We start from the raw sequence: 21,217 nt of genomic DNA, 5'->3' as shown, positions 1-21,217 counted from the left end.
ACTACAAATTTATGGTATCCTGTTTCAACTCTGCCCTCTCTCAGGCTAAACAAACCTACTTTTCATCAGTAATCAACCCGCACTAGTCTAATCCACGCCGACTCTTTTCTGTCTTTGACTCTCTACTCAACCCTTGGCTGCCTCCTCTTCTTCCTCCATTTTACCTCAGGACTTTGATGACTTTTTTAAGGAAAAGGTGGAATCCATACGTCAGGCCATCCCATCTGTTGCCTCCTCACATCCCACACCGCTTCCTAACTCTCCTCCTGACTTCCTTGACTCTTTTTCCACTGTCTCGGAGAAGGATGTGTTACTGCTGATCTCCTCCTCTCCCTCTACCACCTGCCCTATTGATCTAATTCCCTCCCATCTCCTAAAACCTCTTGCTCCTTCTATAATCCCTACGCTCACACAGATGTATTAACTCTTCCCTCTAATCTGGTACCTTTCCATCCTCCTTCAAACATGCACCAGTTAAACCATTACTCAAAAAAAGCAAGCGTGACCCTACCTGTCCTAACTATCGAACTGTCTCCCTCCTGCTTTTTAACTCCTTGAAAGTCTTGTATTCTCTCGATTGCTACACTTTCTCAACACCTATTCTCTTCAAGACCTTCCACAATCTGGCTTCCGCACTGCACACTCTACTGAAACAGCCCTCACTAAAATAACTGAAGACCTCCATGCAGCCAAAGACAGAGGTCATTACACTTTGCTCATATTACTCGACCTCTCTGCAGCATTTGACACCGTGGACCACCCTCCTCTCCTTCACATTCACCATACTCTTGGTATTCGGAACAAAGCTCTATCCTGGATCTCCTCTTACCTCTCCCATCGTATTTTCAGTGTCTCTTCTGCTAACACCTCCTCCTCGATCGATCTCTCTGTGGGGGTACCCCAGGGCTCTGTCCTGGGACCCCTTCTCTTTTCTCTTTACACACTCTCTCTAGGTGACCTAATCACATCTTTTGGGTTTAAATATCACCTCTATGCTGACAACACACAAATTTACCTTTCAACCCCTGACCATACACCTGCTATACAAACCAAAGTTTCTGAATGTCTCTCTGCTATATCATCCTGGATGGCCTTCCGCTGACTGAAACTTAACATGGCAAAAACAGAGCTCCTTATACTTCCTCCCAAACCTGGCCCTACTACCTCCTTCCACATTAGTGTTGGAAGTACCATCATTCACCCAGTAGCCCAAGCACGTTGCCAAGGGGTCACACTCGACTCGTCTCTCACATTCACCCCTCACATTCAAAACATATCTAAAACCGGTTGCCTTTTCCTCCGCAATATAACAAAGATACGCCCTTTCCTCTGTTGCTCGACTGCTAAAACTTTAATTCAGGCCCTCATTCTCTCCCGCCTCGATTACTGTAACCTCCTGCTGCCCGGCCTTCCTCAGGACTTTGATGACTTTTTTAAGGAAAAGGTGGAATCCATACGTCAGGCCATCCCATCTGTTGCCTCCTCACATCCCACACCGCTTCCTAACTCTCCTCCTGACTTCCTTGACTCTTTTTCCACTGTCTCGGAGAAGGATGTGTTACTGCTGATCTCCTCCTCTCCCTCTACCACCTGCCCTATTGATCTAATTCCCTCCCATCTCCTAAAACCTCTTGCTCCTTCTATAATCCCTACGCTCACACAGATGTATTAACTCTTCCCTCTAATCTGGTACCTTTCCATCCTCCTTCAAACATGCACCAGTTAAACCATTACTCAAAAAAAGCAAGCGTGACCCTACCTGTCCTAACTATCGAACTGTCTCCCTCCTGCTTTTTAACTCCTTGAAAGTCTTGTATTCTCTCGATTGCTACACTTTCTCAACACCTATTCTCTTCAAGACCTTCCACAATCTGGCTTCCGCACTGCACACTCTACTGAAACAGCCCTCACTAAAATAACTGAAGACCTCCATGCAGCCAAAGACAGAGGTCATTACACTTTGCTCATATTACTCGACCTCTCTGCAGCATTTGACACCGTGGACCACCCTCCTCTCCTTCACATTCACCATACTCTTGGTATTCGGAACAAAGCTCTATCCTGGATCTCCTCTTACCTCTCCCATCGTATTTTCAGTGTCTCTTCTGCTAACACCTCCTCCTCGATCGATCTCTCTGTGGGGGTACCCCAGGGCTCTGTCCTGGGACCCCTTCTCTTTTCTCTTTACACACTCTCTCTAGGTGACCTAATCACATCTTTTGGGTTTAAATATCACCTCTATGCTGACAACACACAAATTTACCTTTCAACCCCTGACCATACACCTGCTATACAAACCAAAGTTTCTGAATGTCTCTCTGCTATATCATCCTGGATGGCCTTCCGCTGACTGAAACTTAACATGGCAAAAACAGAGCTCCTTATACTTCCTCCCAAACCTGGCCCTACTACCTCCTTCCACATTAGTGTTGGAAGTACCATCATTCACCCAGTAGCCCAAGCACGTTGCCAAGGGGTCACACTCGACTCGTCTCTCACATTCACCCCTCACATTCAAAACATATCTAAAACCGGTTGCCTTTTCCTCCGCAATATAACAAAGATACGCCCTTTCCTCTGTTGCTCGACTGCTAAAACTTTAATTCAGGCCCTCATTCTCTCCCGCCTCGATTACTGTAACCTCCTGCTGCCCGGCCTTCCTGCCTCTCACCTGTCTCCCCTACAATCTATCCTAAACGCTGCTGCCAGAATCACTACTATTTCCGAAATTGTCTCAGCGTCTCCCCTGCTGAAATCACTCTCCTGGCTTCCTATAAAATCACAGATCTCGCAACCAATTCTCCACCTCACTTTTAAAGCTTTACACTCTTCTGCTCCTACTTACTGCTGTGCTGGCCTTTATTCTAAAACTTCTCGGGATTGGTGGTTCCATGTCCTGAATGCCATGCGGAATAAATGGTGCATCCCCCATGCTCATGCTGCATTCGCGCCGCTCTCGGCACCCGCGGTTGAACTGCGGTTGATTTGCGGTTGATCTGTTTAATTATAATGGTTCGGATTTAATTGGGGGCAATTCTTCGCGTATCCGCCAGGTGGCAGATATTCATGAATTTTAATGAATTCTAATGTGTACACTGCTTGTGCTACAGTAATGTGTCAACTTGCAGGTGTTTAAAAAAAAAAACACGGTCCATTGTGAATTGACCTTGGTACTGAAGAAGTTACTGTATCAATTTAGGTGTTTCATAATAAAAACTAAATGCGCTGTGTCTTTTTCACATTACTGTACAGTATTTCTCACTGCATAATCACTCGCCAGACGGAAACAATGAGTACACCGTAGTACGTGTGCAAAAGACCTGACGGCACATATGCATATGTAATTTGTTTGGCAATTAATGCAGCAGCTGATAAAATATTGATAGATTTCATCAAGGAATAAACTATATTTATTATATCTAAGTCGCATTCAATTCAACCCGGTTATATTTGTGTATATTATAACCCTGCACAAGCTCCCGTGACATGCCACCCACCTCATAAAGTACGTACATGACTAGTGTAGAATTAAAAAGCTACAGTAGTGATTGATTCTCAAAATATCAATTTTTTTTATGCAAGCCCATGTCAAGAAACGAAAAAAAAAAAGTTTTTTTTCAGACTTGAAATTCACATTGAATACACGCATGCGCCTAAATGTGATGAAACGCATATGCGTTTCAACAAGGTTCCAATGAGACATGTCATCATAATATTTTGAACCCCACACCCCCAAATAAAAATCACAGTATGCCACTACTAGTGTAGAATTAAAAAGCTACAGTAGTGATTGATTCTCAGAATATCAAAATTTGTTATGCAAGCCCATGTTGAGAAATAAAAAAAGGGATTTTTTTTCAGACTTGAAATTCAAATTGAATGAGAAGTCATACACGCATGCGCATTAAATCAAAACAGTATTAAAACAATACATATATAATACTGTACATAGACTGTAGAATAAATACATACTGTATAGAATAAAAGATTATAACTTTTTATTTTGGGGGTTTCTTATGAGTCACAGTATGCCACCCACCTCAAACAGTACGTACATGACTAGTGTAGAATTAAAATGCTACAGTAGTGATTGAATCTCAGAATAGCCAAAATTATTATGCAAGCCCATGTCGAGAAACGAAAAAAAAAAGTTTTTTTTTCAGACTTGAAATTCACATTGAATGAGAAGTCATACACGCATGCGCCTAAATGTGATGACATGCATATGCGTTTCAACAAGGTTCCATGAGACATACACGCATGCACATATATGGGATAACACGCATATGCGTTTCAACAAGGTTCCAATGAGGCATACACGCATGCGCATAAATGTGATGACACGCATATGCGTTTCAATAAGGTTCCAATGAGAAATACACGCATGCGCATCCGCATAAAATGAAAACATTAGGAAAAGAAGAGCAAAACTAGCAAAAATATTGATTAATAAATAATACATATAGAAATGTGATGACACGCATATAGTATGCGTTTCAAAAAGGCTCCAATCCGCATGAGCTGAAAAAATATTTTATATTCGGAAGACGCGAAATTATATTTTTGAAATACTGTACTTCTTTTCCCTTTAGTATCCTGTACACAGTACAGTATGTGTCCTCATATTTTTTATGTGTATGGCTAAGGAGCCTCAGACTAATGTATACTGTATGAACACGTAACGTTAATCTCTGCTTCAAATATAAATCTTCAAATTACAATTTAATAACACACACAGGCTGTACTGTGTACTGTAGGTTGGATTGCTATTAGACTTTCAAGACAACAGCTGGCGATCGCCCATTTGAATTTCTAGACGGTATTGCAGAAAACGCTAAAATGCAATTTTCAGCGCCTGATAAATGGATTCTGCTCACGCTAAAAAAACGATAGAAACCCAAGTCAATTACTATACTGTTGGAAAACATAGCACGTCATGACGTGGTATTCAGAGCGATACGGCGTGCAAGGCTTTAGAATAAAAGCTGGCGCAGCTGTACATCTCAGCCCTAATTTTTTGCTATGCACCATCCCGACTCTTGCGTTCTGGTCAAGGATGTCTTCTCTGTACCCCCTTTGTATCTAAAGCCCTCTCCCGCCTTAAACCTTTCTCGCTGACTGCCCCACACCTCTGGAATGCCCTTCCCCTCAATACCCGACTAGAACCCTTTCTATCCACCTTTAAGACTCACCTTAAGAAACACTTGCTTAAAGAAGCATATGAATAGCACTGTGGATATTCTGAATACATGATACATAAAGCTTGGCCCCCTGCAGAAGCACTTACCAGAACTCCCTTCACCGTCACAAAGGGAACCACATGTATTATACTAAGCTACATTGTAGGAGTGCGGTCCCAGTTATGGATTAGTTCCGAATATAGCAACAATGGTTCACTGCCAAACCGCAAAGCGGAAAAAGTGTTTTAAACTCCAGCCGCCTTTTCACACAGCACAGACGCAGGGAGCCAACTTAGGTTAGGAGTTTGCCAGCGCTATGAAAGTTGGTGTGAGTGCTGCTGGGGTACAAACAGTAAAGCATTATTAACTTTATATTAAAGTCATGAATGAAAGTTCCACTCTTTTTAGTGCATTAAAGTTATGAGAGGAAGGAAATTAACATTCAGACAGGCAGGGCAGCGGATACATTGGGGATTCACAAGCACTGTATATGATCGGCAATTACAGAGAGTGAATCATGTATACTTCTGAGGCACTATCACGATAGCTTACAGGGTGTGACAGAGTCACTGATTCAGTAAGCTGGAACAGTGAATGGAGAGATGCTGCAGCCAGTTCACAGAGTGTTAATCTACTCAGACAGAGAAAGCACAGCTGAAGACTGATTAAACAGGACTGAACTCAGTGAAACAAGTGCTTTAAAAAGCAGGAAGTTGCTCACACAAGGTGAGCTTGTTTTTCCACGTGAGAGTGGAGACCTCTCCCGGCTAGGAAGCCGTAGCTGTTGTTGCTCTGGTCCCCCCCGTCCTGCGAGGAGCTATGCTGCTGGGACCCCAACCCAGGATAAAGATACAGATTGCTGTGAGGCTGGACACAGCCTGCGCCCCGGAACCGTGTTCCTGTTTGCTGTTGGAGCTGCATCACAGATAAGACTTTATTATTATACTTATTGGTTATACTTTGTGTAGTATGTTTTGGGTATAACCAGATTAGCTGGCTGCCCTGTTAGTAAGGGCTCAAGAAGTGAGTTAGTTTCCCTAACGGGAATAGGCTTAATTTCTAGAAAGTAGTTTTTAAAGGGACAGTGCACCCGTACTTTATTTTGGTTGTGGCTAATAAACCACTATAGCTGAACGTTCCCATCGTGTCTAGCGTCTTACTGACTCCGCCGCGAGGCCGTCCTGCCACAGGTGGTGTCAGAAGTGGGATGCTACGCCTCTGGGGGTCAGTAGATGAAGATGTGTTGAGACACTGAAATCAAGCGGGAATAAAAGCGTTATTTTGCTGAAGCATTGAATTTACAGCTAGCAAGTGCTGAGTGTAAAGTTTGCCCCGTCGGGTATGAAAAGGATTGCTGTGTAAAGCTAATGCCTTTTGCTGAAGCGAGTGAATTTGCAGCTAGCAAGTGCTGTGTGTAAATTGCACCTGTCTGGTATAAAAGAAAGTGAAAATGGATTTTGGCATAGATGTTGCCCTAAGAAGAACCCAGAAGGTTCAAAGATTGTAAAGCCCATACAACTTACGTGTGTTGTGCAAAGCCTGCCCCGTCGGGTGTGGGAAAAAACACACGGGGTTTTAAAATGGCCGCCTTCAAGTGTCAGTTTTGCAATGTACATAACCATACAAAACAGTGTCGCTTCAGGCCCTATGATAATTATGATGACGACGCATATGTGGCCCCGAGAAGAGAGACGTACACGCAGATGAAAGCTGCAAAAGTGACCAGTGTCCAGAGCGCAGGACCCCATAACCTTGGAGTCGGTGACCAGGAGTTCGGAGCCGTGCCGGCTAGAAGGAAACCAGGTGACTTTCTAAAGGATTCAGTATGCTGGGCCTGTCATGAAGCAGGACAACAGGCGTCAGCAAGGTACCGAGATGTGCTGCAGATCGGAGTGGTGGGCAGAATTGTCACAGGAACGGTGGCAAAGGAAAAGGAGAAGCAAAGGGAAGCTGAATCCTTGATCCAGGACAAGGAGGCCTTAATTTCTGCACTCCAAACTGCCAACCGTGATTATGATGTCTTGCAGGAGCAATTGAATAGGGAGCAAGAAGCAGAGCTTAGAAGCCAGGTGACTCTGTGAGAGGGAACATGAGAAGGTCCAAAGACTGAAGCAAGAGCTGGAGAAGCAGAGAGGCAGCGCCATCCCAATGAGTCAGTATACCAAGGAGAAAGACGCCTGGAAAACAGAAGCAGCAGCGATCCTAGCAACAAGAACTGCAGAGCTCCAAAAGATGAAGGAGGCGCTGATGCAAACCCAGAGTAAGCACAGGGAAGAGGTGAAGGCCCTGAGAGGGGACTGGCAGCATCAGATTGAAGAGTTGCAGATGCAGATGGCTGAGCGCGAGATGCAGTGCGCTAAGAGGGAGGAGGTGTCAGTCCGTCAGTTGGCCTGCCTGACATTGCACCATGAAACAGAGATGGCCGATATCCACAAGGAGCTGGTCCAGATGGCCAATGAGGGGGCCTGGCTACAGCTGGACAAGGTCCAGGAGGAGCACCAGCAGTTGCATGTCCAGAATAAAGAAACAGAGACAGATTTAAGCCTTGCTCTGACTCTGCTAGGAGATGTAGAATCGCGACTCAACTCTAACGAAGATGAACTAGCAGCCGCACTGAGTGAAAGAAGAAAGGAAGAAGGACAGCTTCAAGACCTGAGGAAGGACCTGGAGTCTGAGTGTTCTGGCCGCAAGATGGCGGAGAAACAAAAGTGTGACCTAGTCAAGGAGCTTGAGGCTCTGAAGACTGAGCGGGACGCTACGTTGGACTCTACTGCTGCCCAGCAGGAGGTTTCTCAGATGAAGCTGGAGGAAAAGCTTACAACCCCAAGACAGACGTTTGGGTCACTGAAGCAGTCCAAGGAAAAGGTGGCGGTAGAGATGAAGCAAGGGAGACACACGAGGAAGCATGACCGTGATACCGTTCCAGTACTACAGTCCATGTTCCACAAGGCACGGAAGGCGAAGGCCAAGTGGCGATGCAGTAGAACAGTAAGAATTCAATCAAACTACAGTGCTCAGGGGACCCAAAGTGGATTCCTTGCCATGAGGGCAGCCACTGTGAAGAGACAGTCGCGAATGAGATGGAAGTGTGCCCGTGATCCTAAGAGGGTAAAGACCGCACAGATTCTCCAGCGACTCTCTCAACAGAGTAAGTTAAAGAGTCAAGACAGAAAGGCCAAAGCCTATGAGTCTGCTGATGGTAAAAGAGAGGTGCCATGGGGTGCACTTCGGGTTAATAAGAATCCCAACCAAGTTGAAGTACTAAAGATAAATATTGTGGAACCTAACACTGAAGGTATGCTGATGGAGAAAGGTCCATAAGCCATCACCGCTAAAACAGAGTTGCTATCTTCACAAGAGAAGGCCAAACAGTCACTGGCGAGTGTATGCAATGAGCTGACCGAGGTCAAGGCTCTTCTACAGGGTAAAGGAGACTCTGAGCACAAGATAACGATGCATCTTCACGATTTGCAGATCAAGGTCATAATGTGGCGTAGAGTCCTGGCAGAGAGCTAATAGACCTCAGAATGCTCAGGAACCTTTGCAAAAAGAGACACAACAAAAGCAGAGCTTCAACCTTAAACTGGCACAACACAAGGAGATAGTGAGGTACCAGTCTTCAGGCCCAGATGGCCTGGTATTTACACCAAAAAGAAAATGCCTAAATTGGAAGGCAAGAAAAAAAAGGGGGGAGGGAAGGGCCGACGTCAGAAATTTTCGACAAAGATGCTGGTGCACGGGCCACTCCACAGGACAATGCTTCGCTGGGGAGAGGGATATGTGACAGAGTCACTGATTCAGTAGGCTGGAACAGTGAATGGAGAGATGCTGCAGCCAGTTCACAGAGTGTTAATCTCCTCAAACAGAGAAAGCACAGCTGAAAACTGATTAAACAGGGGCTGAACTCAGTGAAACAAGTGCTTTAAAAAGCAGGAAGTTGCTCACACAAGGTGAGCTTGTTTTTCCACCCACGTGAGGTGGAGAGACCTCTCCCGGCTAGGAAGCCATAGCTGTTGCCCTGGTCCCCCCAGTCCTGCGAGGAGCTATGCTGCTGGGACCAGCTGGGACCCCAACCCAGGATAAAGATACAGATTGCTGTGAGGCTGGACAAAGCCTGCGCCCCGGAACCGTGTTCCTGTTTGCTGTTGGAGCTGCATCACAGATAAGACTTTATTATTATACTTATTGGTTATACTTTGTGTAGTATGTTATGGGCATAATCAGATTAGCTGGCTGCCCTGTTAGTAAGGGCTCAAGAAGTGAGTTAGTTTCCCTAACGGGAATAGGCTTAATTTCTAGAAAGTAGTTTTTAAAGGGACAGTGCACCCGTACTTTATTTTGGATGTGGCTAATAAACCACTATAGTTGAACGTTTCCCATCGTGTCTAGCGTCTTACTGACCCCGCCGCGAGGCCGTCCTGCCACAAGGGTTATAAAATTCACCAAAATAACTGGGTTGAATTGAATGCGACCGTGATATGATATATGATAAAGAAAGTTTATTCATTCAGGGAAGGTAAACACACAATATTGTACAAATAACACACAGAATATACACATTTAGGGAATGGGGCAATGAAGTAATCTGGATTAGCAATTAATCAAGGCATCAGGTATCAGAAGTAGTCACGAACAACATTGGGCATAGAGCTTATACTCATTTATATGGGATTTAAGACCTATACCTAACATTGGGTGTCAGGTATTTGTTAACAATTACCTGCATCCAATTACCTTTTGCCAGCTAATGTGGGAAGCCCTTTGGTACCTGCCTCCAGGTAGCTGGCACATGCGCACATCCCCCTGGCCAGAGACCCATTTTCAGCACCCCACACAAATCAGATGGCGACTTAAAGTCTACAAGTTAGTACAAGTAGGACAGGAAGGAAAAAACCTAGGCATTTCGGATTTCTGCTTAGAAAATTTATTGTGAGCCAATGATATATGACGTTTCGGCCTCAAGGGCCTTTCTCAAATGCAATAAATTTTCTAAGCAGAAATCCGCAGTGCCCAGGTTTTTTCCTTCCGGTCAGTTATTGGAGTACCACCCAGAGATTCCTGAACCAGGCGCACCAGTATTTATTTTGATCTTATTCTTGTTCTTTGGGGAGTGCAGCATTAACCTACTGTTTTGTTACTTAGTACAAGTACCCATGTCCTGCTCTTCTCCGCCCTAGCATACTTAATCAGGGTGGGGGAGCCTTTGATCAGGGGACTTGATGTAGACATACGGTCGCCCCCAGATCATTAACATACTGCCGGGGCTAATATCCATCGCGGGCTTTATGCTAGGTACCAAATACAGTATATTTCCACAATCATATATATATTAAAATAATCCGTTCGGCTGGCCCGCGCGGGCAAGAAATTGCCAGACCGTCATGCTGGAGGGGACTCTCCATTGTGGCCAAGTTTCAGCTCGCTACGGCCCACCAAACCGGAAAAAACAATATATCACTTTAAATGCACATTTACAGAAGTTGCATTTCTCTGCCATTGAAGTCAATGGCAGAATCACATTTTACACAGTTACCCATACTCTGTTCTGTTGATCAGAGGGGGCTGGAAATTACCATGCAATCATGCCGGAGCAGTGACAACATGGTGGCCAAATCCCAGCCCTCTAGTCCTTACAGAACCGGAGAAATGAGTTAACGCTTTTTACACTTTCTGAAAGTGTTTTAAAGCCACGCGGCTTTTATCCGCCATTGCGGTCAATGGTGGGACCCTCATAGCCGGCGCGATCCTTTCTCGTCGCCATTAACTGTCGGACTTAGTTGGGGTCGAGTAAGGGGGTTCCTATGAGCTAGGGGCAAAAATTATTTTATTGCTGGCTGCCCTAGAACAAAATTTACACACGTTAATTGGTGGTGAACTTGGCCGTAGCCTAGTTCCCACGCCAACGGAGAGATCAAGCTCTTTTCAGTGAAACAGTAGCCATTTTCCGATGCTGCGGTTTGGCAGGTATCCAAATCATTCTTGGAGAGCGGGCTTCGAGGAATCCCCATTGAAAAACATTACGCCATTCACTTTCAATGGAGAAGCTCTGCTCCTCCTCTCGGGTGCCACCTGCTGGTCTTCTCAGGTATCGGAGCTCCAATGGCGACCTATGGACAGGCTGCAAATGGAGACTGAAAAGGTGGGAAGGGGAACAAAGGGCAATAACCATGTAAATACAATTAACCCTTTCCCTCCCGACCTGATCCCAGGGAATGTGGTTGGTGCATACACTGTAGGGGTACAAACACCGATAATTGGAACAATACATACAACCAGCAAAGAGAATACATTTGCCCTGAGGCAGGGGAATAAAAATACATGTAATCACTCTAATTGAGGGAACAGGATAACCAAAGGGACATACATTTTGGTTGTGAAGCAGGGGACCATGTGTATTACAAGTACATTTCTGGTTAACCCCTCACTTCCCAGACGGTGGAAGGGGGTGCCTAATGGGGATGACCCCTTTATTACTCGCTTGGCACCCCACTGCCATCACACCTCCCCTGCTCAATGGGTGCCTTCTGACCCAGTTGCCCACCCTGGCACTGGGACACTACTGGCATCCTTGATGTACATAAGTCCTGAGGGGTTGTCCAGGCAAAATTGTCCTCTGGCATTGTCCAGTTCACTGTCTTGGCCACATTGGATTGTGAAGTCCAAGTCCTGCAGAGCAGGGCTCCAACGTGGCCACCGGGTATTCTCCTTTGCCACCCTCTGCCCCCCACCCAGTGCCTGGTGAACCAAGACCACCGTGAAGGGGAACCTGTGCAGACAAGGCCGCATGTTGCCCAGAGACATTGAAAAGTATCTGTTCCAGTGGGAGACCAGCTAACAAGCACAGACCGTCACTTCCTCGTCAAATCTGTCTGGAAAGGGGCTATGTCACTATCCTGTAGGGACCCTACCTGCCTTGGCCCTGTGCCCACCTGTACCTGCTCCGGCATATCTATGCCTCGCCTCTCTGTCTCTAGGGCAGTCCCCACCCCGAGTGGCATCACTTCTGCATTCCAGAAACCACTTGGGATGCCGACTACAGCCCTCTGCCTTGCCCCCTGGGTCAAGGCAATCCCCCAGTAACCTGTACTGGGATTCCTGGTGCCCAGATGCTTTGCTCCTGCCTTCTCAGAACTGAAGGCCAAGAGATAAGCACCTGCTACCACCTCTGCTGCTAGGGCCAGCATCTCTCCTTCCTCCTTCACTATGCTGCCCTTTCCCTCTGTAGCTACCCTTGGCTGAACCCTCTGCTGTACCCCCCTAGCCCTGGCGACTGCTCCTGGCTGCCTACCTACCCACAGCCCTACCTCTGAACACTGGGGAATGTCATGGGGGTCTTCCCTGGCCAGTCAGAACAATTGACCTCCTGCTGTCCTAGTCCAGCCCTAGCTTCTACCGGCTGCCTGACACCCCCCTGACCTATCTCCCCCTGCCCCACAGTGCCTTCCTACCTAGCCTCCCCTAGGCTCAGCACCTCAGCTACTGCTGATTACTCTGGCTGTCTATCTCCCTGCAGCCAACCTTCACTCCGCTTCCCCCTAGGCCATCCTAACCTAGGTACCAGGGCTACCTGAGTGCACCTACCTCCCTGAACTTGTCTCCCCCTTACTGGGAATGAGCCCAGGGGCATCTGTTCCAATACAACCGCCTTAGCTCTCGGCTGGCAGGTATCCCTGGGGTGGCATATGCCTGCCACCGCCCCCGATACCTCCAGCCCATAGCCAGGCTCCAACAGGGTGTTGCTGATCTGAGAGACCCCCTGAGGCTCCGCCAGGGTAATGGGGAAGGCTAGCTGCCATACCTGCTGCTTTCCCTCCCCGGGTACCACTAGCCCATCTTCCCATCCGAGACCTCTTGCTGGCTACCTACCTGCAGCCCTCCCTCACTCCGCTTCTCCCTAAGTAATCCTAACCTGGATACTAAAGGCACCTGAGTGAGGCCAGCTCCCTGACACTGCCTCCCCATTACCAGAAGGGAGCCCAGGGGCATCGGTGCCAAAGCACCTGCCTTGGCTCCTGGCTGGCAGGTAGCCCTGGGGTGGGCTAAGCTTGCCACCTCCCCTGATACCTCCAGCCCATAGCCAGGCTGCAACAGTAGGTTGCTGCTCTGAGAGACCCCCTGAGGCTCCGCTAGGGTAATGGGGAACTCTAGCTGCCATACCTGCTGCTTTTCCTCCCCAGGTACCACTAGCCCATCAGACTTCTGGCTGGCTACCTACCTGCAGCCGTCCCTCACTCTGCTTCTCCCTAGGTAATCCTGACCTAGCTACTGGAGTCACCTGAGTGAGGACATCTCCCTGACACTGTGGTAGGACCAGTAGGTCAGGCCAGAATCTGCACTTATGTTAAGCCATCCATTTTGTCTGTAATAACCTGTTAAGATTCTGTAGTGAGCCTTTTGCTGAAATATAATTTCTAATGTATTTAGCTTCTGCCAAATTACATTTCCTCTTTCCTTGCTCAGGATTTTGCTAAGATACTTTTTGTGTTGTCAGTTTCCTGCTGTTTTAGTCAGTAAACAATAAGACTGGTTCTCCGAGAAAGGCAGGCTCACCTAACAAAGTTGCTAGAAGAAATTCAAGGTTTTTGATAACTGACAATGAATGGGCTATGTATTCAGACAGTGCCTGTATTGGGAGAATTACGTCCCAAAATCATGCCACTAATATGTCCTGCCCTTAAATCACGCCTCTAACCCAAGCCATTCCCAAGCCACACCCAGGTTTCGCCTCTAACCAAACCTTTTCTTTTTTCTGTATAAAAGTCTTTACCCTATGCTTAATAAACTGAGACAAATGAATTTGAAATCTGGCTTGTGTTACGTTTCATTTCCTTCCTTTTCCGGGCTTGTACGTTCATCAAATCGGAGATAACAGTGCTAGTGCGTGATAAAGCTTCCCGGGGGAGTCTGCTGCAGGGTGCAGATGTATGTATCCAGTCACAAGGCCTCCAGCCCTTTTGGCAGAGGAAAGGTTCCTTTCAGTTTTGGTGTCAGAAGTGGGATTTCACAAAGGCGGCAAGTGAGTATATGTGATTTTTACATTGTCTCACCCCCCCCTCTGGGAATTCAGTACCTAAATTATGCTGGCAAAAGTCCAGATAATTTCTAAATTGTGACTGTGGATTGGGTTAGAGTCCTTTGACAACATTTTTGGTTCAAGTGTAAGTATAAGTGTAAGTATAAGTATTCTATTATTACTTATCTGCAATTACTTATCATAATCTAGCTGTTTTTCTATAAACTACTAATGGTTTATGCTGGTCCCAGAAATCAATCAGGAAGAAGAGCTCAGAATAATGGTGCCTGTTTTAACGGTGGTAATTTTTGTCATTGGCAGAGAGAGTGCCCCTATCAGAGTCAGAAGCAGGGAACTGCTGCTTCACTCATGGGGGCTCAGAGGGCAAGTCTCTGTAAAAAACAAACAAAAAAAAAACACGCTTCCTCATGTAAAAGAGTTTGTTTAAAACCCTGATGAATTTTTCCTGAATGATTTCTTGTGTGAAAGATACTGTACTGTGGGTCATGCTGATTATCCTAGGTGCATAGGGCATGATAAAAAAAATAAAAGGTTTTAAAAGGTGTACACCAATTTAGAAATACATCACAGCGCAAAAGAACGAGTATATTCAGCTCTGTCCCTGGTTATAGTTTGAAAGGTTTATTCGTCCTCGCCAGGCGAATACTTTTCAAACCGGACACATTCTTTCCGTTTGATATATTTCTATCTTCACGAAAGGAGGGGCACAGCCTCTCCCTTACAGTTAAAAGAATGTGCAGCATTCACATTAAAATTAACTAGCTCTGTGCTTAAGCAGTTTATTTAAGAGAACAAGGTAATGTAGAACTATTTTCTCGTCTGTTTGTTATTTCAGTGAAGTTGGCTGGCTGTGTATGAGAGACGTTTTTGTGTTGTGTGTCCTGTATCGTGTGTAACCAGTAAGATAACACATTTCAATTTTATTTCTACAGGATTAAGATATGTTTGGGAATGTTTTGTAACATATATACACATAATAATTTTGGTTTAGATTGTTAATTTTAAGCCTCACTAAGTTATGGCAGGTACAGTATATATTAAATGTGAATAACCATAATATTATAATATTGTAGAACGTACTGTATTTGATCAGTAATAGTATATATCCATATACAACAACCTGTCAGTACATATAGTGAGGAGGAACATGATAAGGCGAGAACATGAAAAAGGTCGGGGTGGGGGTAGAGGGAGGAGTGGGGAGGGAAGGGGGGGGAAAGGAGAGGAAGGGAAAGGGAGAAACCAGGATGGAGACAGGAGAACAACAATATCCGGGTATAAAAATAATAATAATGATGATAGTGTGCAAGACTGGAGCTAATCAAGTAAAAAAAATGTGTAAGCTCCCAGTCCAAATTAATGCCCATAGGACATAGAGTACCCATATTGTAAATCCATGAAATTTCTCATTTTTTGAACGTGTTCAATCTGTCGCCCCCCGTAAGGGGGCAGGAACATGCTTAACACCCGAGAACTGGAAGTTAAGAATGCCCCCCATCTGACAATTGGAAAAATGCTTTGAGACGGGATGCAGCATATCTCCCTTTTTGATCAAGCGAACATGTTCGCTGATCCTTTGCTTGAGTGGCCTAATGGTACGGCCTATATAATACTTGCCGCATCCACATCTCAAAGCATAGACCACATGACTTGTATTGCAATTAATTAAAGATGATATTTTCTTTTGTTTCTAGGTTTGAACACATTCCATTATTTTTGTTTGATAAGCATTGCAACACATTGTGCAGTGTCCACATTTATAGAATCCCTTTGGGATGTCTCTCACCCCACTAGGGCTAGACCTAGAACTAAAGAGGCTTGGAGACAAAAAGGTTACCAGTGACCTTGCCTTTCTGAAAACAAAATTCGGTCCCTTCTGAATTAAGGGCACCAATCCCCTGTCTAGTTTGAACACATCCCAATGTTTGGAGATGATGGAATATATCGGTCCTGCATGCCTACTCTGTTGGGTGATAAATAAAGGTACATCCTGTGTTCGGTTTGTCATCTCTGTATCTTTGACTCTTTTTATTGTTATTTCTATCTCTGCATTTGGACAACAAGTACATTCTGTCTTGCTGTTTAACTTCCAATAGGGCTTCTTCAAGTATGGGGGCACTATATCCCCTTACACAAAATCTATTGATCAATTCCCTTGATCGTTCATCAAAGCTCTCTTCTGTAGAGCAATTCTGTGGCAATGGTGGGGTTAATCAGGCCATTAATAAAGGTATTACGCCCGGCGGATTAACCCCAACTCGCATTGGGAATGAAGGGGTTAAAAGTATATGCATTACCCTGATGTATTTGCCCCTATCCCAGCCTTCTTATCCCCATTTCTGTTCCCTGTCTGCAGTAATAGAATTGCATACAAACGGTGCTATTAGGTTTTCTGGCAGAAGATGGCGTTGTGAGCGCTGAAGCAAGCGTTGATTGAAGAAGCGTGGTTGTACATGGGAGGTCTGCTTTGAAGAATAGGTATCCATTTTCAAGCACTCGACCTCATAACCACATGGTCAATTGAATAAGGGCTTTGCGGTTAGATCTGAAGTGGTTTTTCGACAGAATGTATCCGTGCCTTGTTAGCTCGGTTAACTTGAAAGGGGGAAAGTCTATTGCCGTGGGAAGTCGGTCAATTAACATGAGAACTAGGTGAACTTAGAATCCCACAAGAGAGCCTTTCAATTAAGTGGGCTAACTCGCGAAAGGAGACAGCTAGCACTCTAATTTTTGGAGTGCAAGTCCAAGTAAAGAAACCATGCACCCACATATCAAATTTATTAGTGGCATAAGCAGAACATATTGTTTTAATAAACTGTCATATACTGTGAGTTTTAAATGTACAGTCAGGGAGAAACTTTTTCTGCAAGCCCGGGAAAAATCCATTAGTATGTTAATATGCTAAGGGTGAATGAGCTGAGGGTATTTTCCGCCCTACACTTCAAAGAGCCCCTGCTAAGTGGGAGACTCTGAGTCTAGTGAAGTGCAGGGTTGAAAAGCCTCAGAATTTCCAAGTGTGAAAATGGCCAGGAAGTCGCTGAGTGCCAGATCCCGGTATTCAGCGTGAGCCATTGACACCTTGGGACCAAACCCTAGACTGAGGGTCGCCAAGTTGAGGGTGGACCCCTGAAATTCTAAACCGAATAGGTGTCAGGCTGACACATGCGCTTAACAAACAGGAAAGCTCTTTTTGCCGTCTGTAAACTTCGGGCAAATCAGGGATTGGTGGGTTAAATGTTCCCACGGAGGGGATTGGGCATGCATGTTATAGATAGGTCTGTGAACCCTATAAACCTGCCCGCCGAGCTATTCCCTGTGTGATTCATGACATATCCGAGCTTTGTACAGGATTCCGTTCAAGAACAGCGGTAGCGGTTCCAGGATGCAAGGGGTTACCACCATCGTAACTAAGGATTTACCCCTACTTCAGGAATTCTTTAGCCCTGGAGACTCCCGAATGAATTCTAACTAACTAATACGAACTTTCTTCATTTGACCGAGTTATTAGGTTGGCAACTTACGATCTAGCCAAAGGAATTTTAAGCCAGAGACTTTATTTCTGCAGCTTTCATGCAAATAACAATTTATTTCGTTTCCCCATCCCAGAAAGTGTTATATTAAGTGTATTCTGAGGTTGTCGTGTATTTGTCTATTAAGGAAATACATGACAATTTATTTTTCCTTCCTTGTTGTGTTCAATCGAGAATCCTCAAAAATATAAAAGTGTTGATAAGTACTGGTCCACCGTGACAAAGTTGTAATAGTTGGCCTTTTGGGATCTCTTTTTAAGTGATCTGACATGATTGCTAGTGGCCATTAAAAGGGAATACCTGGAATTGGCCTTCCTGTAAAGGTCTGTTTGATCCATGCCTTCCATGTCCACATAAAGCATAACATCTAAATAATAAATGTGGTGAGGATCGTGCTCATAAGTGAAAAAGATTATAATCATTGATATTGAGTGAAGTAATGAATTCCTGTAAAGTAAAAGCAAATCATTTATATAACGTTTATAATATTTTATGTGCTTTCTAAAGGGATTGCGGTCACCAAAAATAAATATAGATTCCCACAATCCCATAAATATGTTTGCATAAGAGGGTGCAAAAGAAGTGCCCATGATTTGTAGATAAAATTGTGAATCAAAATTAAAATAATTGTGCGTCAATAAAAATGTGATGGATTCTAATAAAATAAAAAAGTGCAAGTGGCTGGTGCTAAATTTATCACTATCTAGCACGTTTTATGTCCTAAGACTGTAGTTACTCATCCAGTGCCAAGTTGCTGGTTCATTCGCTCCCTAAGTTAAGGTTTAAATAGGTACACTATAGTGCAATACTGCTGCAACACACTTTATTCGAGCAAATACCCAGTATGTACCTGGCAGATACCTGGAATGCGCCGCTCCTCACCTCTGACAAGCCCCGTTGCATTTGCCTTCCCAGCCATGGTTCATGCCTGGCTGACAGGCGGCTGATCTGTTAAATGATAATGATTAGGATTTAATAGGCTGCAATGCTTCGCGTATCTACCAGATGGCATAAATTCATGAATTGTAATGCAGTATATATATATATATATATACTGTGCAGTATTGCAGCCAGCGGGAATAAAATGCTTCAATCCCTGCCTGGAAAATACCTCATTGCACTCGGGCAGAAAACAGTCACAAACCTCAATACACCCGAGTATACCCGAATTCGTGGGACTAGCCGAGCTCGAATAAAGTGTGTCGCCAGTGTATTGCCTGTACAAAGGAATATTAATAATAACTTTTAAACTATTATCTTAATATTCCTTACATGTGGACAATGTTTCCGATATTTTATAGTATGATTTTAAATTACTCTAATATTTATGGTTTATTTGCTCTCAAATTTATGGTTGAACAGTTACACTCTAGAGCAATATCCTTGTCTTTACTAGGAACCATTTTAACCTGTATCTATTTGAATTATTACTGTATGTTTTTATTATGTCTTTGACATTTATAGTATGCTCTTTAAATAATCACTTCATCGTATTGATATATATATATATATAGATATATATATATATATATATATATATATATATAGATGTAACCCTGCTATGTGGCTATGTCAATTGAAGCAACCATTATCCATGATAAACATTGGGTTAATTCAACACAATAGTAGAACTCACATGCCAAACAGCTGAATAGAGAACTTAACTAACAGCTGTAAGGGATTAAGACCGGACTGAGAACCATTATGAACACGCTGTATTACCCCTGACACATGACATCATTGAGGAAGCCAACCGGCGAAACGCGTTTGATGTTTTGGATTTTGCGCAACCGTACCTGAAGGAGACAGTACTCTGCCCAATCAGCGCTACAAACCAGCAAAGACACCCACGCATGCGAAGACCGAGTCCTGAACGAGGGACGAGACCAGGGAGACTACACCAGGCTAGGCACAAGCCTGGAGGAGCCTCTGCATACCGTGAGAGGAAGCTGGTGACTGGAAGTTGAAACGGCAACCACGCAGACATCTCAGAAGAAGGTAACCACATGGGGAGACTGCACAGAGGAGTGAACGCTGGAAAACCAATCCACAAAGCTTTGCAATTGGCCATTTGTGAGTGCACCTTTTATCTTTATCTATTGTGAATAAAAACGTTATTAGTAAAAAGGTTTGGGACAAGTCCCAATAACAGTGCTCAATCCGAGTTGGACTCTGTATCACTTGGTAAAATAAATTGTCCACATATCATGGTGTAAAGGAAGCATATGAGGCCAGAATAATAGAGTATTGGACCCAGTGTTTGAAGTGCAGCAGTGATTTTATGAGATATAATCGTCCATAGGCAGGAGTAAATAAAGGGTTAACATACCATTTGTGTTGTGTACTCCGCTGAACTAAACACTTTAGCTGCAACACTGTTACTGGTCAACAAGTCTCCACATGAAGGCGACAAACCGTACTCACGATTGGCAGCTTCCTATGGTGCGTGCATCACGCTCAGAGTTGCTGTAGAAAGGAAATCCTGGGATTGCAGCGGTGCACAGCCAAAACAGGAGGAGGGGACCAGCAAGGTGTGGGTTAAAAAATTACTTTATTGATACATGATATCGGGCTAACACACTCTGACGTGTTTCGGACGAGAAATGTCCTTTATCAAAGAGCTGATTTGCGTCTATCCCACATTGCAGTCTTATAGGACAAACCCTGCCTACCCGCGTCATCGCGCTGCGTGATTTTGGCGCGAAAACCGCCGAGATGTAACCTTATTGGTCAAGACCAGCAACCAATGGGAAGGCTCCATGTGAATGGTGTATTGCAGAGCGAGGGTGATGACGCGCTGCTCTCGCCAGCGCGGCAACCTCTCCGCCATTGTACATAGCAACGCTGCATGGTTACCCTTCCTAATTCCTAACAACAATAAAGGGCCTCCCCTTAAGGTGCATGAAACCATATATAAACGGATGAGCGGGTGGGAACGGAGAATGACCAACAGGGGAAGGAGGGGGGGGGGAGAAAGGGGAAGAGAAGGACAAAGTCAGAGTGTGTTAGCCCGATATCATGTATCAATAAAGTAATTTTTTTTGTAACAATTTTTTTATTGGACACATTCACATATTAATGTACATACAGAAATGTCATGCGCCCATAACATCTCAACTTAATACAAACAGGTAGTGACCAGTAACATTTTCCTGTTTTCTATAGGGGGAAAGAGGAAGAGGGGGGGGGGGGAAGAGATGGGGGGGAGAAAGGAGACAAATAAATAGGGGTGGGGGTGGGATATGGGTGGATAGGAGGGGGAAGGAGGGGGTGGGTCGCCCATAGGCTTCTCTGCGACTCTCTCCTGCGGTCAGGGGGGAGCTAAAGATCCAGGCGGTTGGCCTTTTTAGGCTTTATCTCTCTAACCAGGGGTCCCAGGTGTTCCAAAACTGAGGCATCTTCTTTTGGAGCATAGCCGTCAGCTTATCCATGATCATAACCTCATTTATTCTTCTAACTACTGTAGTTCTTGA

General features: G+C 44.8%; 1 protein-coding gene across 10 annotated transcripts in view; it reads right to left on the bottom strand.

Annotated features, from left to right (window-relative positions):
- TBCCD1 (TBCC domain containing 1) overlaps positions 1–21,217 on the bottom strand; it is a 234,299-nt gene that overhangs the window by 79,576 nt on the left and 133,506 nt on the right. For 2 of the 10 annotated variants that reach the window (XM_075606830.1, XM_075606820.1), the window contains one exon: positions 2,846–2,996. The exons of 6 other annotated variants lie outside the window; for them this stretch is intronic. In XM_075606830.1, the coding sequence (XP_075462945.1) occupies positions 2,846–2,996 (151 nt within the window). Of the gene's footprint in view, positions 1–2,845; positions 2,997–9,663; positions 11,312–18,601; positions 18,693–21,217 lie in introns of those variants that run through there. 2 more of the 10 variants (XM_075606819.1, XM_075606826.1) reach the window with 2 other exon arrangements.

Source organism: Ascaphus truei, chromosome 7 (assembly GCF_040206685.1).
Source record: "Ascaphus truei isolate aAscTru1 chromosome 7, aAscTru1.hap1, whole genome shotgun sequence".
In the NCBI taxonomy this organism is placed as follows: Eukaryota; Metazoa; Chordata; class Amphibia; order Anura; family Ascaphidae; genus Ascaphus; species Ascaphus truei.
The sequence above is the reverse complement of the archived record's forward strand: the minus strand, read 5'-3'. Positions and strand labels throughout refer to the sequence as shown.